Consider the following 16,560-nt stretch of genomic DNA (forward strand, 5'->3'; position numbering starts at 1 on the left):
AGAGCGACCGGCCACCCGGCCCGCACACCCCATCCGCCCCTCCACTTACCTGCAGCTGTTTAATAGTTTCCCCTCCCTTCCCGATGATGAGGCCCGCCTTGCCGGCAGGGATCATGATCTCCTGTAAGGAGCCGTTCTGTCCATTGGAGTTATCATGGAACTGTCCGGGGGCTCCTCCGCGGCCCCGGGCTACGATTTCATCAAGCATCATTTTTGCTTTCCTACAAGAACACCAAAAGAACAAAAAGATGAGACCATCTGCCCTCACCGGCGCTGTCCTGGTGAGATATGGAGCCTGAAAGTCAAAAGTGCAAAACATTGTTACCCTTTTGTTTGCTAGTATTTAAACAGTTAAAGAAAAATGGGCTTCTGTTGCCATTTTCTGACACCAATAATTTTGTAGTATTTCAGTCTGTTAAGTTTTTTGCTTTTGGGCTTTTTTTTTGCATGGTGACTGGTCATTTTTAAAGAAAAGCCTTAATGTTCCCAAAATTGACCAAGGGGTGAACCCTTCCCCATAATTGGGGACATCACTGACCCCATGTTTTGGCTTAACACACTACAGCCACCGGATCTAGCCCTGATCTTGGCCGTTACAGCTGTAGATGCCGGCTGTATAATACAGCCAGCGTCCGGTGTTAATGCAGCGGGCTCAGCTCCTGCCAGATTCAGGTTTCAGAGGGAAATTTTTCATTGTGGTTACCGGTGGCCATTACTTACTGCACAGAGTCTGGAGATCCGGTTAGTGACACCACCCGCTCCGGGAGCCCTCCGCTGTCTGTAACAGAAAGGACAGTGTTAGTGGTCGCCTTGATGCCACCATTCTGTGCCACGTGGGCTTCATTCACATAAAACTACACAGCTCCAAGACTGAATTCCACCATTATCATTGCTGGCCGTGGTATGGGGGCCACAGCCTGCAGACATGGATGGTGAAGCCTATAAGTAAGAGCCTCTTTGGGCAGCAGATCCGTGGCGTTTCCCCCAGAGGTGGGTAAAAGGACGCGACATCTCACCTGGGGAAATCTGAACTTTACAGCCCGACTCTTGCTGGATCTTGTTTATTTGTTCTCCTCCGCGGCCGATGACTGAAAGAGGAGACGGATCATCAGTCCAACTCATCATCATCCTCCTCATCTATTATAATGTACGACGGAGAAGGCCCTGAACACTCACTTAGTCCTACCATGCCATCGGGAACGCGATACTCCTCAGTCATGGTCGTCGGCCTGAAGTCACACAAGTGTTATTAACTGGGAAAGAAAAGGTACGGGAGAAGAGAAAAAGAGGAGGAAGACTTACCGAGGCGTGTGTACTGGGATGGGCGGAGGGGCGATGGCTGAAATATACACAAGAGGACACGTTAGGATGGGATTTGGGGGGAGGGTAACTCGACATCCTGTCCACAGAGTGGGTGGTGTCAGATAAGACCCCCACTTGACTAGCGCAGGTGTATGCCAGCTTATAGGGGGCGGCCCACCGGGCTAATGGCCACAGAATACTGCACCATCTCTACTTATTACCCATCCAATAAGCTAGGTGATAAGGGGTAAGGCCATGAGAAATACTACACGTGATCCCCATCGGTCACCCCCGTTGTAGAACTGAAAGCAACAGAATGCATTGTTTAAAGGGGTCATTGCAACTGACACGCCATAAGACTATAGTGAAAGGCACATTAAAGAAACACACCGACCCCACATGCAAAAGCCACGATGAATAATAATGGAGGACTTACGCTCGCTTTGTGTTGCCATTTTTTTGCACTCCGGTTGGTCTGGGTAAAAAGAAAGGCAAGGGTTAAATGAGAGACGATCACTGGTGCACCACGTCCACATCCGAACCCAGAAAGCATATTATCTTACACAATGTATAAATAATAATATAAATATATGTCTAAATAATATTATTTATTCATACATTATTATATTTATACATAAATTATATATATTTTTTTTATAATATATAAATATATAATATATTTATATGTAGAAATATATAAATATATTTTTATTATGTATACATTATATATATTATACTAATAGATGTATAAATATATAAATATATGTATAAATAATATTCTTTATACATACATTTATTTATTATTATTTATACATATATGTATGAATAATAAATAAATGTATGTATAAAGAATATTATTTATACATATATTTATATTTATACATACATTTATTATTAACGCATATTTTTATTATTTATACATACATATATGTATATTATTATTAATATGTATAAATCTATAAGTATATGTATAAAAAATAATAAATATTATTTATACATATAATATATATATATATATATATATATATATATATATATATTACTCATAATATATGTATAAATATATGTATAAATAATATTTATAATAAATGTATTATTAATATGTATAAATATATGTATGAATAATATAAATATATCTATAAATATAAGTAGAAATAAATATTATAATTATTATAAATATATGTAGAAATAATAAATATATATATATATATATATATATTACACACACACACACACACACACACACACACACACACACAGTAGTAGTAACGGCGTCGGGGGCTCACCTCCATCCTCTAATTGTCTTTTCTGACTGCCGAAATTAAATTCTTGGGTGTTGTTTACTCCTCCCGTAGCGTCTCCGCCAATTTTCGCTGCAATCTGTACAGGACGAGAGGAAAAAAACATGTCACTGTGGGCACATGGCAGAAAGATGGCGTCATCATCTATACTGGGGGCGATCACTGCTGATACAAGCTCCGGGCCGGCTAGTATGAAGTACGGCCGCGGAGTCTCCCCTGTGCACACACACTTTGCCAGGATAAGAGATTCCCCCCGGGTAAGGTCATCTGTGTAATACCGTCATCCCACATACCGCGCTTTAAAAAGACGTCCGCCACCCGTATTGAGTCCAAGGTGACCCCATCTCCCCCCCCCCCCCATTGTGCTGATTGGCTCCCCTGCCGTTTTGGGGGATTTACACAAAAGCCCTGATGCAAATGCTCAGAGTAGAGCGCAGGATAAATGTGAACGTGCCTTATAAAAGCTCTTGGAGCGGCTGCTGTGGATCACATTGCACTCTATACTTTCCAGAGCTGGAGACCGGCTGCTACAGGGCAGAATCGTCCAGGACAGTACCCCGGACCCAGGTTCTCCTCCATATCTACACCGCGAGGAGCAGTGCGGCCGCCTGCACATGACGGCGATCAGACAAGCCGCCGGCTCCTGTAATGAGCATCATCACTCAGCCATAGACCTGTAATGACAGCAGGTAGAAACAGCCGCCCCGAGGGCAGGACGAGGCCGGGAAACAATCTCCGAGGTGTGCAGAACCGGAGACGCCCTGTAGTGATTACCAGGAGACTGCCACCACGAGGACCCCGAAATACAAGCGTTCAGCCAACAGCAAACTATCCCGACTCCCCCCAAATAGAGGATGAGTGCAGGGGCCGGCAGTGCGCTGCTGTATTCACTCTGTGAGCCGCTGAAAGACTCCCCCCTCCGTGGCCTCCTGGACTCGGCCCCCCACCTAGTGCCCTCCTGCTGACACCCCCCCGCTGACACCCCCCCACCCTCTCTCAGGCCTTACTAGCTCCCTCCCCCCGGGGCACTCCAGGACCCCGAACCAACCTGTGCCCTTGTGGCTCCCCCTTACCAAACCCATGCCCTTTGGTCTCACCCCTCAGGCCCCACTTAACCCCCACTCACCATGCCCCCCCCCCCACCAGTGCCCTACTGGACCCTGACCCAACCCATTCCCCCCCTTTTCCTCCCGGACTGCGACCCAGCCTGTGCTCATCTGGCTCCCCCACCCTCACGCCCTCCTGGACCCTCACCAAACCCATGCCCTTTGGTCTCCCCCTCATGCCCTCATGGAACCCCACTCACTAGTGCCCTCCTAGACCCTCACCCAACCAATGCCCCCAGGGCACCCCCCCCCCACTCCTCCAGGACCCCCACTCAACTTGTGCCATCTGGCTCCCCCCTCACGCCCTCCTGTACCCTCACCAAACCCATGCCCTTCAGTTTCACCCTTCAGGCCCCCCTGAACCGAACCCCCCACTCACCATGCCCCCCCCACTGGTGCCCTACTGGACCCTCACCCAACCCATGCCCCCAGGGCACCCCCCCTTTTCCTCCAGGACCTCCACCCAACCTGTGCCCTCATCAAACCCCCATGGACCCCCCTCTCCCAGTTTCCTCCTGGTCCTCCACCCACCTGTGCCCTCTTGGTTCTTTCACCATCAATTTCTATCCAAGAGATCAGAAGGATCGGCCTTCGGAAATCTCTCCGGTTGGATCTCTTTCTCCCGGGGGCAGAGCAGAGAGGTCCTATACACACTGGGCCGTCGGCCGACACTGACGACCTAAACCTAACGTGTCTCCCGTCTCTCCAGGTTTTCACCAATCATTTCTTATGTATTAGTTACTGGTCCTACAGTCCCTGGGGTCGTTCACCCCAAAACAAAGGGCACGGGACTGATCACACAGGTCACATTCTGCAGATAAAGCGTCTGCATGTTACTTACTGCAGCAGATGGAGAATCTGGAGGACGCGGTGAACTTTCTTTGCATTGCAAAAAGGGAAATCAGTGTGGTGCGGAGTTTCCAGGTGTGAATGGTCAGGACTGAATAATGTGAGTGCCCGAGGTAAGAGCCTCGCTGCCAGAACCGGAAATGGGCCCCACGAACGAACACCGACGTCTACGAAAGTCCACACACTGCAGAAACATTGGTGTCTTATACAACCTCGGCCACGCGGGGACGGCGCCACAATGCAACCCCCGCCACCGGGGGACGGCGCCACAACGCAACCTCCGCCAATGGGGGGGCTTCGCCACAACGCAACCTCCGCCAATGGGGGGGCGGCGCCACAACGCAACCTCCGCCAATGGGGGGGCGGCGCCACAACGCAACCTCCGCCAATGGGGGGGCGGCGCCACAACGCAACCTCCCCTAATGGGGGGGCGGCGCCACAACGCAACCTCCGCCAATGGGGGGGGGCGGCGCCACAACGCAACCTCCGCCAATGGGGGGGCGGCGCCACAACGCAACCTCCGCCAATGGGGGGGCGGCGCCACAACGCAACCTCCGCAAATGGGGGGGCGGCGCCACAACACAATCTCGGCCACCAGGGGGCGGCGCCACAACGCAACCTCCGCCAATGGGGGGCGGCGCCACAACGCAACCTTCGCCACTGGGGGGCGGCGCCACAACACAATCTCGGCCACCGGGGGGCGGCGCCACAATGCAATCTCGGCTATGTGGATGGAGGCAGTGTGTGATCCTGGAAACCTCCGGCCCACACGGAAGCACGTAAATCAGCTCCAATAGTTCATTTTTAGTGAGCGACGAATGATGGGAGAGAGGACAGGCATAAATCTCCTTTTCTGACGAATAGAATAAAGGAAAAATACACCTTTGTTCCCTGCTAGTCGGTAGACAGAGGTATCGAGCCTGGAAGGCCGCTATTTATTACCATCTTTTCAGTTAACTATTAAAAGATGTCAGCCACCGAGGAGACTCAAATTTTAATATTTGACTAATAAGAAACAGAGAAACAAGTCAAGTGTGAACAGATCCGAGACCTGCGCAACTCCCACCATCGCAGGAACTGAACGATAACACTAGTGGTCAGTACATCAACTCCGTCATTGAAAAAAATCACCAAAAAGATCAATAAAAACAAAAACCCTTAGGCTGCTTTCACACTTCCGTGTTTTTTTTCCATCAGTCACAATCCGAGAGAAGGCACAATCCGTCGTTAATACAAGTCTATGGGGAAAAAACGGATTCCTGCAAAATATTTTGCAGGATACCGCAATTCCTCAAGGCGACGGATTGCAACTGAAGGAATAAAAACGGAAGTGTGAAAGCAGCCATAACCTGGAGACAGCCATGGTGAGAAGTTACCCCGAGACGGAAGGAACGGGAGACCAAGATCATAAATGGCCGATGGTCCTCAGGAGCTGCGACTGTGTGCACAGGCTGATACGAGGAGATGGTTGTCCCCAACGCTCCTTGATTATTGTTAGCTCTCGGCTCAGCGGTGGGCAGGATAGGGGGAATCAGCTCAGCGGTGGGCAGGATAGGGGCACCAGCTCTCGGCTCAGCGGTGGGCAGGATAGGGGCACCAGCTCTCGGCTCAGCGGTGGGCAGGATAGGGGCACCAGCTCTCGGCTCAGCGGTGGGCAGGATAGGGGCACCAGCTCTCGGCTCAGCGGTGGGCAGGATAGGGGCACCAGCTCTCGGCTCAGCGGTGGGCAGGATAGGGGCACCAGCTCTCGGCTCAGCGGTGGGCAGGATAGGGGCACCAACTCTCGGCTCAGCGGTGGGCAGGATAGGGGCACCAGCTCTCGGCTCAGCGGTGGGCAGGATAGGGGCGCCAGCTCTCGGCTCAGCGGTGGGCAGGATAGGGGATCAGTATAGTGTGAACGAGCTCGTAACAGAGGAAACCCCTCACTATTACATTGGACAAAACAGCAAAAGCACATCCTCTAAATGGCCGGTGGTTTTGCTGGAGCTTGAAGGCTGCAGTCACGCGGTGCGCTCTGCAGCTCTGTGTCCGGTCTCCAGAAGAGGGGGCATACAATGTATGAACCCCACGGTCCAGAGCTACGCTGCCACTGAGCGTTACTAGGAGAACCACCACTGTCACATTAGCTCCCCAAGTTATTGGGGTGCAGGCAGGCCGTGTTATGTCGCACCCAGAAGACGAAACCTGTCTGCACATTTTACATATGGAATTGGTAGTGGGAAGTTGCTGTGAGGACTTGTGCTCCACAATAAAAAACAATCCCTTCCTTGTAGATGTGCCAGTCCTGGAGAATCTAGTGTAAAAGCTGTATGCAAATCAGGCTGGAGGTGCACTGGAGGCGTGTCCCTGCACATAGAAGAGGCAGTCAAGTGCAGGGACACGCCCCCGATGCACTTACAGCCTGATTTACATACGGCTTCTACACAGCGGACATCTGCAAGAAATGTGTTATAATCACTGGGGTGCAATCACCTATACAGCCACATAGCACAGGTCAAACATACATATACAATATATGTATATACATACAGTACAGATCAAAAGTTTGGACACACCTTCTCATCTCTAGAACAACTGTTAAGAGGAGACTTTGTGCAGCAGCCTTCATGGTAAAATAGCTGCTAGGAAACCACTGCTAAGGGCAGGCAACAAGCAGAGGAGACTTGAAAAAAAACAAGGAGAAAATTGTAGAAAAAATACCCTGACAACAATAAAATAACTTAATTTATTTATAGTCAGGGTATTTTTTCTACAATTTTCTCCTTGGTTTTTTTCTAGTCTTGAGGCTGCAATTCACATGCTTGTAATGTTGCATGTTTTTTGAACATTTGTCACAGCTCAGTTTTTGGGTTTTTTTGTTGTTTTTTTTTAAGCAGAGGAGACTTGTTTGGGCTAAAGAACACAAGGAATGGACATTAGACCAGTGGAAATCTGTGCTTTGGTCTGAGGAGTCCAAATTTGAGATCTTTGGATCCAAACACTGTCTTTGTAGAAAAGGTGAACGGATGGACTCTACATGGCTGGTTGCCACCGTGAAGCATGGAGGAGGAGGTGTGATGGTGTGGGGGTGCTTTGCTGCTGACACTGTTGGGGAATTACTCAAAATTGAAGGCATACAGAACCAGCATGGCTACCACAGCATCTTGCAGCGGCGTGCTATTCCATCCGGTTTGCGTTTAGTTGGACCATCATTTATTTTTCAACAGGACAATGACCCCAAACACACCTCCAGGCTGTGTAAGGGCTATTTGACTAAGAAGGAGAGTGATGGGGTGCTACGCCAGATGACCTGGACTCCACAGTCACCAGACCTGAACCCAATCGAGATGGTTTGGGGTGAGCTGGACCGCAGAGTGAAGGCAAAAGGGCCAACAAGTGCTCAGCATCTCTGGGAACTGCTTCAAGACTGTTGGAAGACCATTTCCGGTGACTACCTCTTGAAGCTCATCAAGAGAATGCCAAGAGTGTGCAAAGCAGTAATCAAAGCAAAAGGTGGCTACTTTGAAGAACCTAGAATATAAGACATTTTCAGTTGTTTCACACTTTTTTGTTACGCATTTCATTCCACAAGTGTTAATTCATAGTTTTGATGCCTTCAATGTGAATTTACAATTTTCAGAGTCATGAAAATAAAGAAAACTCTTTGAATGAGAAGGTGTGTCCAACTTTTGGTCTGTACAGTATACACACACACATATATACATATATATATACATATACACACACACATATATACATATATACACACATATACATATATACACACACATATACATATTATATATATTATATATATATATATATATATAAATGAAACCATAAGTTTTACCATATATTGTACTGGAAAATAGCAAAAAAATCCCAAGTGCGGAAACCTTGCAAAAAAAGTGTGATCGCACAATAGTTTTGGGGATATTTTATTCACCTTGTTCACTATATGGTAAAACTGATGTGTGGGTATGATGCCTGAGGTCGGTGCGAGTTTGTAGATACCAAACATGTATAGGTTTACTTGTATTTAAGGGGTTAAAAAAAATTCACAAGCTTGTCCAAAAAAAAAGTGGCGCATGTTTTGCGCCATTTTCTAAAACCCATAGCGTTCTCATTTTTCAGTGACTGCTTATTTTTTGCGTCTCGAGCTGACGTTTTTAACGGTACCAATTTTGCGCAGATGCTACGTTTTGATCGCCTGTTATTGCATTTTGCGCAAAATTTGCGCCAACCAAAAAAAACGTAATTTTGGCGTTTGGAATTTTTTTGATGCTACACCGTTTACTGATCAGATTAATTGATTTTAGATTTTGACAGATCGGGCGTTTCTGAACGCGGCGATACCAAATATGTGTATATTTTTTTAACCCTTTAATTTTCAATGGGGTGAAAGGGGGGTGATTTGAACTTTTAGGTTTTTTTTTTAAATTTTTTAAACTTTTTAACTTTTTTTTTATTATTTTACTAGTCCCCCTAGGGGGCTATAGTGATCAGCATTCCGATCGCTATTATCTATCTGCTGATCACAGCTACAGAGCTGAGAACTGCAGATCTGCTGCTTTACTTTCAATGCCGGCTGTATTCCGGCATTGAGAGTAAGTTTCTCATGTTAGCTACAGGTGTCATCACATGACCCTGTGCTACCATGGCAACCACCGAAAGTCACGTGACTTCCGATGGGGATGGGGTAAGTCACTGTCATGGCGGCGCGTATATACATCTCGTTGCCAGATTTTGGCAGCGAGATGTAAGGGGTGATTGGCCGCGGGTGGAAACGATTCCACCCGCGACTAGCAGGCACACGTCAACTGTTGAAAACCGCTGATATCTGCGCGGATCGCCGCGACCTGCCCACAGCAGGGAGCGGAGATTAACCGCACATGATCCATGACGTACCCAGTATGTCATGGGTCATTAAGGGGTTAATGGCAGCGACGTAGGAAGGGTTTACACAGCAGAATATGTCCGCTGTAATCTGCATCACATTGTGCGGCTGTTATTACCAATTTCCTTGTAGTAAAAAGTTGCCAAAATAAACCATAAATATGATACGTCCCTCCCCCGAAGCTCCCAGATAGTGCCTCTCTGGTGCCTATACTTGGGGCCTCCAGCAAAGCCATCGTCCTAAAAACACACGAGTTCTGCAGAACCCCCCCCCTGTATACTCACGTGGCTCCCCGAATCACCCACTAACCTCTATACACAAGCGTGCGCGCCCCCCCAATCCACCCCCTTACCTATATATACACACAAACGTACGCGCCCAGACCACCCCCTTACTACACACATTTATTTTACACACATACACACACCCAGTCTCCGCATGGGCGTGCCCGCCTGGACCTACCTCCCCCAGGATACACACGGGTGTGCGCGGACCCCCCCCCCTCCACAAGGTGCCCAATCGATTGTAGGCTCACTGGTCCCCTTGCACATCCTCCCACCACAGCCCCCCATTCCATCGCGCGCCCTCCCGCCGTGGCCCCCCCAACCCCATTGCACACCCTCCCGCCGTGGCCCCCCGGCCCCATCGCGTACCCTCCCCCATCGCGCACCCTCCCGCCGTGGCCCCCCGGCACCATCGCGCACCCTCCCCCATCGCGCACCCTCCCGCCGTGGCCCCCCGGCACCATCGCGCACCCTCCCGCCGTGGCCTCCCCCTGCCCCATCGCGCACCCTCCCGCCGTGACCCCCGACCCCATCGCGTACCCTCCCCCATCGCGCACCCTCCCGCCGTGGCCCCCCCCGGCCCCATCGCGTACCCTCCCCCATCGCGCACCCTCCGGCCGTGGCCCCCCCCGGGCCCATCGCGCACCCTCCCGCCGTGGCCCCCCCCGGGCCCATCGCGCACCCTCCAGCCGTGGCCGCCGGTCCTCCCCCACATCCTCCAGCCGTGGCCGCCGGCCCTCCCCCACATCCTCCAGCCGTGGCCGCCGGCCCTCCCCCACATCCTCCAGCCGTGGCCGCCGGCCCTCCCCCACATCCTCCAGCCGTGGCCGCCGGCCCTCCCCCACATCCTCCAGCCGTGGCCGCCGGCCCTCCCCCACATCCTCCAGCCGTGGCCCCCGGCCCTCCCCCACATCCTCCAGCCGTGGCCCCCGGCCCTCCCCCACATCCTCCAGCCGTGGCCCCCGGCCCTCCCCCACATCCTCCAGCCGTGGCCCCCGGCCCTCCCCCACATCCTCCAGCCGTGGCCCCCGGTCCTCCCCCACATCCTCCAGCCGTGGCCCCCGGTCCTCCCCCACATCCTCCAGCCGTGGCCCCCGGTCCTCCCCCACATCCTCCAGCCGTGGCCCCCGGTCCTCCCCCACATCCTCCAGCCGTGGCCCCCGGTCCTCCCCCACATCCTCCAGCCGTGGCCCCCGGTCCTCCCCCACATCCTCCAGCCGTGGCCCCCGGTCCTCCCCCACATCCTCCAGAAGTGGCCCCCGGTCCTCCCCCACATCCTCCAGAAGTGGCCCCCGGTCCTCCCCCACATCCTCCAGAAGTGGCCCCCGGTCCTCCCCCACATCCTCCAGAAGTGGCCCCCGGTCCTCCCCCACATCCTCCAGAAGTGGCCCCCGGTCCTCCCCCACATCCTCCAGAAGTGGCCCCCGGTCCTCCCCCACATCCTCCAGAAGTGGCCCCCGGTCCTCCCCCACATCCTCCAGAAGTGGCCCCCGGTCCTCCCCCACATCCTCCAGAAGTGGCCCCCGGTCCTCCCCCACATCCTCCAGAAGTGGCCCCCGGTCCTCCCCCACATCCTCCAGAAGTGGCCCCCGGTCCTCCCCCACATCCTCCAGAAGTGGCCCCCGGTCCTCCCCCACATCCTCCAGAAGTGGCCCCCGGTCCTCCCCCACATCCTCCAGAAGTGGCCCCCGGTCCTCCCCCACATCCTCCAGAAGTGGCCCCCGGTCCTCCCCCACATCCTCCAGAAGTGGCCCCCGGTCCTCCCCCACATCCTCCAGAAGTGGCCCCCGGTCCTCCCCCACATCCTCCAGAAGTGGCCCCCGGTCCTCCCCCACATCCTCCAGAAGTGGCCCCCGGTCCTCCCCCACATCCTCCAGAAGTGGCCCCCGGTCCTCCCCCACATCCTCCAGAAGTGGCCCCCGGTCCTCCCCCACATCCTCCAGAAGTGGCCCCCGGTCCTCCCCCACATCCTCCAGAAGTGGCCCCCGGTCCTCCCCCACATCCTCCAGAAGTGGCCCCCGGTCCTCCCCCACATCCTCCAGAAGTGGCCCCCGGTCCTCCCCCACATCCTCCAGAAGTGGCCCCCGGTCCTCCCCCACATCCTCCAGAAGTGGCCCCCGGTCCTCCCCCACATCCTCCAGAAGTGGCCCCCGGTCCTCCCCCACATCCTCCAGAAGTGGCCCCCGGTCCTCCCCCACATCCTCCAGAAGTGGCCCCCGGTCCTCCCCCACATCCTCCAGAAGTGGCCCCCGGTCCTCCCCCACATCCTCCAGAAGTGGCCCCCGGTCCTCCCCCACATCCTCCAGAAGTGGCCCCCGGTCCTCCCCCACATCCTCCAGAAGTGGCCCCCGGTCCTCCCCCACATCCTCCAGAAGTGGCCCCCGGTCCTCCCCCACATCCTCCAGAAGTGGCCCCCGGTCCTCCGCCACATCCTCCAGAAGTGGCCCCCGGTCCTCCCCCACATCCTCCAGAAGTGGCCCCCGGTCCTCCCCCACATCCTCCAGAAGTGGCCCCCGGTCCTCCGCCACATCCTCCAGAAGTGGCCCCCGGTCCTCCGCCACATCCTCCAGAAGTGGCCCCCGGTCCTCCCCCACATCCTCCAGAAGTGGCCCCCGGTCCTCCCCCACATCCTCCAGCCGTGGCCCCCGGTCCTCCCCCACATCCTCCAGAAGTGGCCCCCGGTCCTCCCCCACATCCTCCAGAAGTGGCCCCCGGTCCTCCGCCACATCCTCCAGAAGTGGCCCCCGGTCCTCCCCCACATCCTCCAGAAGTGGCCCCCGGTCCTCCCCCACATCCTCCAGAAGTGGCCCCCGGTCCTCCCGCTGTGGCCCCTTCACCCTTGGTCCTCCCCTGATCTTCCAGCTGAAGACCCTCGCTCTCAGTCCTCCCCTCTGTGGCCTCCGCGCCCCTGGTGCTCCCGCTGTGGCCCCTTCATCCTCTGGCCCCAGCACGTTCCCCTACTGGGCCCTCGGTGCTCCCGCTGTGGCCCCTTCACTCCCGCTGCGGCCCCCGGTGCTCCCCTGCACGCAGCGTGGATACACGCCACGCCGCACAGCCACCCCTGACACAGGCGCTTCCCTCACCACCAGCGCTGGCCGGATGCACAATGCACAGCCGGCCTGTCCCGCTCCTCCGCCCCTCATGGTTTCCGCGGCCGCCTCTCGCTTTCTCCTCACCTGCCTAGCCCTCTGTACAGCATCGGCGAACGCGTCCTTGCGGTTCCCGGTTTGGGCTCCGGGATAGTCGGACATGGCGGCAGCAGCGGCTCCTCCGCGGGCTGAAGGCGCGAACAAGGCCGCGACACGCAGGGCAGACTGGGAAACGGGGAGACAAGTACGTCCGTAACAGACATCTGAACGAACCAATCATTTTTCGGTTCAGCGTTACGGCCGGCCAATGGCAAGGAGGGGTTGGGCTCAGAGTTTGTGATTGGAAAATTCGCTTGACCAATGCGGAGAAAGCATAGGGACAAAGACAAATAGGAGGGACTAACGTGATTGCAGGCCGCCTCAACCAATGAACGAGGAACACGCTAGTAACTGACAGAAAAAGCAACCAATCGCAAAGAGTTTAAAAAAGAAGGGCGGGTATTCCAAGGGTTTTATTCACTGAATTGGTTCCAGGAACAATGATGGACGTGTTGAAGAGCCAATCAGAACTCGGCCTGGAAAGTGACGCAGGCGATGAGTATAATATTATTACAGCCGGCTTTGTAGTGAGCAGGTGGCGGTGCAGGCGGGAGGCCGTAGAGGAGAGGTGCGGGCGGCCTCACATTGCGGGACAGTAACGGCCACAGCCGCTATGTGAGGCAGTGACCACCATGTATGAGAGATGTGGAAAATAACAAGCTTCAAAACTGGGCAATTAAAGAGGTTCTCCATCTTTGGGGACGGTTTTTTGTTACTTGGACGTGGAGCCGAGGCTCGTGGCACTACAGTGGGGGGCATCACTACTACTACTACTGGGCCGAACACTCAGGGGCTTATACGTGTCAGCTATTGTGGGGGCATCAGCCTGAATGAGGGCCAATCACACTGAGTGGGGGGCTGCTGGCAATTATGCTGACTGGTGGGGATTCACATACAAAGGGGGGGGGGTCTGTGGGGATTTTTATACTGACAGGGGCAGTGGGGCTCCTCATTCTCTATGAGGGGCTGTGGGTACCCTTATGCTGACTGGTGGGGATCAGTGGCGTAACTAGAGTTTGATGGGCCCCGGTGCAAAGTTCAGACCTGGGCCCCCCCTCCACATACACCAACACTTGGGGTACGGGATAATGACACTGACACTCGGGGTACAGGATAATGATGCTGACACTTGGCTCTTACCCACAGCACCCAGCTTTCCCATGATCTGAAATCCCTCTATCAGCACCCAGCTTTCCTATGTTCTGATATCCATCTTGTCCTCGGCACCCAGCTTCCCCATGCTTTGCTATACATCTTTCCCTCAGCACCCAGCTTTCCCATATCAGAGCATGAGAAAGCTGGATGCTGAGATAAGATGTATAGCAGAGGATGGGAAAGCTGGGTGCTGAGAGAAGATGTATAGCAGAGGATGGGAAAGCTGGGTGCTGAGAGAAGATGTATAGCAGAGGATGGGAAAGCTGGGTGCTGAGAGAAGATGTATAGCTGAGCATGGGAAAGCTGGGTGCTGAGAGAAGATGTATAGCAGAGGATGGGAAAGCTGGGTGCTGAGAGAAGATGTATAGCAGATCATGGGAAAGCTGGGTGCTGAGAGAAGATGTATAGCTGAGCATGGGAAAGCTGGGTGCTGAGAGAAGATGTATAGCAGAGGATGGGAAAGCTGGGTGCTGAGAGAAGATGTATAGCACAGGATGGGAAAGCTGGGTGCTGAGAGAAGATGTATAGCACAGGATGGGAAAGCTGGGTGCTGAGAGAAGATGTATAGCAGAGCATGGGAAAGCTGGATGCTGAGAGAAGATGTATAGCAGAGGATGGGAAAGCTGGGTGCTGAGAGAAGATGTATAGCAGAGGATGGGAAAGCTGGGTGCTGAGAGAAGATGTATAGCAGAGGATGGGAAAGCTGGGTGCTGAGAGAAGATGTATAGCAGAGGATGGGAAAGCTGGGTGCTGAGAGAAGATGTATAGCAGAGGATGGGAAAGCTGGGTGCTGAGAGAAGATGTATAGCTGAGCATGGGAAAGCTGGGTGCTGAGGAAAAGAGACTTTTTCCCTCAGCACAAAATGTTCCCATCCCATGCTTGTATCTTTGTCCCCCTTGTATATAGTTCTCCAAATACAATAATGACCCCCACATTGCCTTCCAAATAGTATAAAGGGTCCCACATAATCCTTCATATATTAGAATACACTTCCATAGTCCTCCATATATTATAATTCACCCCCATAATCCTCCATGTATAAAGTAGCCCTTCAATTATTATCATGAATTTCTCATAGTTCTCTATGTATTATAATTCACCCCATAGTTCTCCATATATTATACTGCACCACATAGTCCCCAATGTTTTATAATGCACCCCCATAGTCCATGTATAAGGTAGGCTCCATAGTCCTCCATATATTATTATGTAGCCCCCATAGCCCTATATGTATTATAACGCAACCCCATAAAACTTCATATTGTATAATGCAGCCCCATACTCCTCCATGTAAATGCACCCCTATAGTCCATGTATAAGGTGTCCTTCATATTGTGTTATGCAGCCCCCCAGACCTCCATATATAATAATGCAGCCAGCCTCCCCAGACCTCCATATATAATAATGCAGCCAGCCTCCCCAGACCTCCATATATAATAATGCAGCCAGCCTCCCCAGTCCTCCATGTATAATAATGCAGCCAGCCTCCCCAGACCTCCATGTATAATAATGCAGCCAGCCCTCCATGTATAATAATGCAGCCAGCCTCCCCAGACCTCCATCTATAATAATGCAACCAGCCTCGCCAGTCCTCCATGTATAATAATGCATCCAGCTTCCCCAGGCCTCCATGTATAGTAATACAACCAGCCTCCCCAGGCCTCCACTTATAATATAGCAGCCAGCCTCTCCAGGCCGCCTCCATATATAATATAGCAGCCAGCCTCTTCAGGCCTCCATGTATAATGCAGCCTCCCCAGGCCTCCATTTATAATAATGCAGCCTCCCCAGGCTTCCATGTTTAATAATGTAGCCTCTCCAGGCCTCCATGTATAATACTGCAGCCTCCCCAGACCTCCATGTATAATGCAGCCTTCCCAAGCCTCTGGCCACTGTGTACTCACTAATTTATATTAAAACAAAAAAAAAAAAGAACTCACCCTCTCTCTTCCTTCCCTTTCTGCTGTCCTCACCTCTTTCCTCGTTCCCCAGCCGCTGCTCTGTCCTCACCACTTTCCTCTTCCACCGCTTCTGTCCTCACCACTTTCCTCTTCCACCACTGCTCGTCCTCCCCTCTCCTTGTTCTCCCGGTGCTGCGGTCGGCGTCCTCCCGTCCTGCGCTCTGTACACTCAGCACAGCAGTCGCACGGGAGTGACGTCACCGCGCAGCCACAGGGGGAGAATGATGATGCATAGCGCGGCACCGGCCACGCTATGCTTCATCATTACTGTGCGCGGTGACGGGGGAGCTGCCGCAGCCGCTGACACCAGGCAGGGGGCCACGGTGCCGCCACTTACACCAGACAGGGGGGCCCGGTGTCAGCGGTGGCACCGGGTCATATAGCGGCCGCGTGGTTTGTGACAGATCAGCTCAGCTCCTCTCTCACTGACAGGAGCTGGCTGCTGATCTGCCTGGCGGCCGCCGGGCCCCTGGCCTCACGGGCCCGGTCGCAATGGCGACTGCGATAGTTACGCCCCTGGTGGGGATTCACATACTA

The 16,560-nt window shown here is 53.2% G+C and overlaps 1 protein-coding gene across 2 annotated transcripts in view; it reads right to left on the reverse strand.

The window, feature by feature from the left end:
- KHSRP (KH-type splicing regulatory protein) overlaps positions 1 to 13,046 on the reverse strand; it is a 103,792-nt gene extending 90,746 nt beyond the window's left edge. For both annotated transcript variants that reach the window (XM_075346653.1, XM_075346652.1), the window contains exons 1-8: positions 12,895 to 13,046; positions 2,589 to 2,682; positions 1,739 to 1,777; positions 1,303 to 1,339; positions 1,177 to 1,229; positions 1,017 to 1,088; positions 721 to 778; positions 50 to 221 (exon numbers count right to left, since the gene is read on the reverse strand). In XM_075346653.1, the coding sequence (XP_075202768.1) occupies positions 50 to 221; positions 721 to 778; positions 1,017 to 1,088; positions 1,177 to 1,229; positions 1,303 to 1,339; positions 1,739 to 1,777; positions 2,589 to 2,682; positions 12,895 to 12,969 (600 nt within the window). In that variant the 5' untranslated portion in view covers positions 12,970 to 13,046. The remainder of the gene's footprint in view (positions 1 to 49; positions 222 to 720; positions 779 to 1,016; positions 1,089 to 1,176; positions 1,230 to 1,302; positions 1,340 to 1,738; positions 1,778 to 2,588; positions 2,683 to 12,894) is intronic.
- Positions 13,047 to 16,560: the final 3,514 nt, after the last annotated feature.

The sequence above is a fragment of the Anomaloglossus baeobatrachus genome, chromosome 4 (genome assembly GCF_048569485.1).
Source record: "Anomaloglossus baeobatrachus isolate aAnoBae1 chromosome 4, aAnoBae1.hap1, whole genome shotgun sequence".
In the NCBI taxonomy this organism is placed as follows: domain Eukaryota; kingdom Metazoa; phylum Chordata; class Amphibia; order Anura; family Aromobatidae; genus Anomaloglossus; species Anomaloglossus baeobatrachus.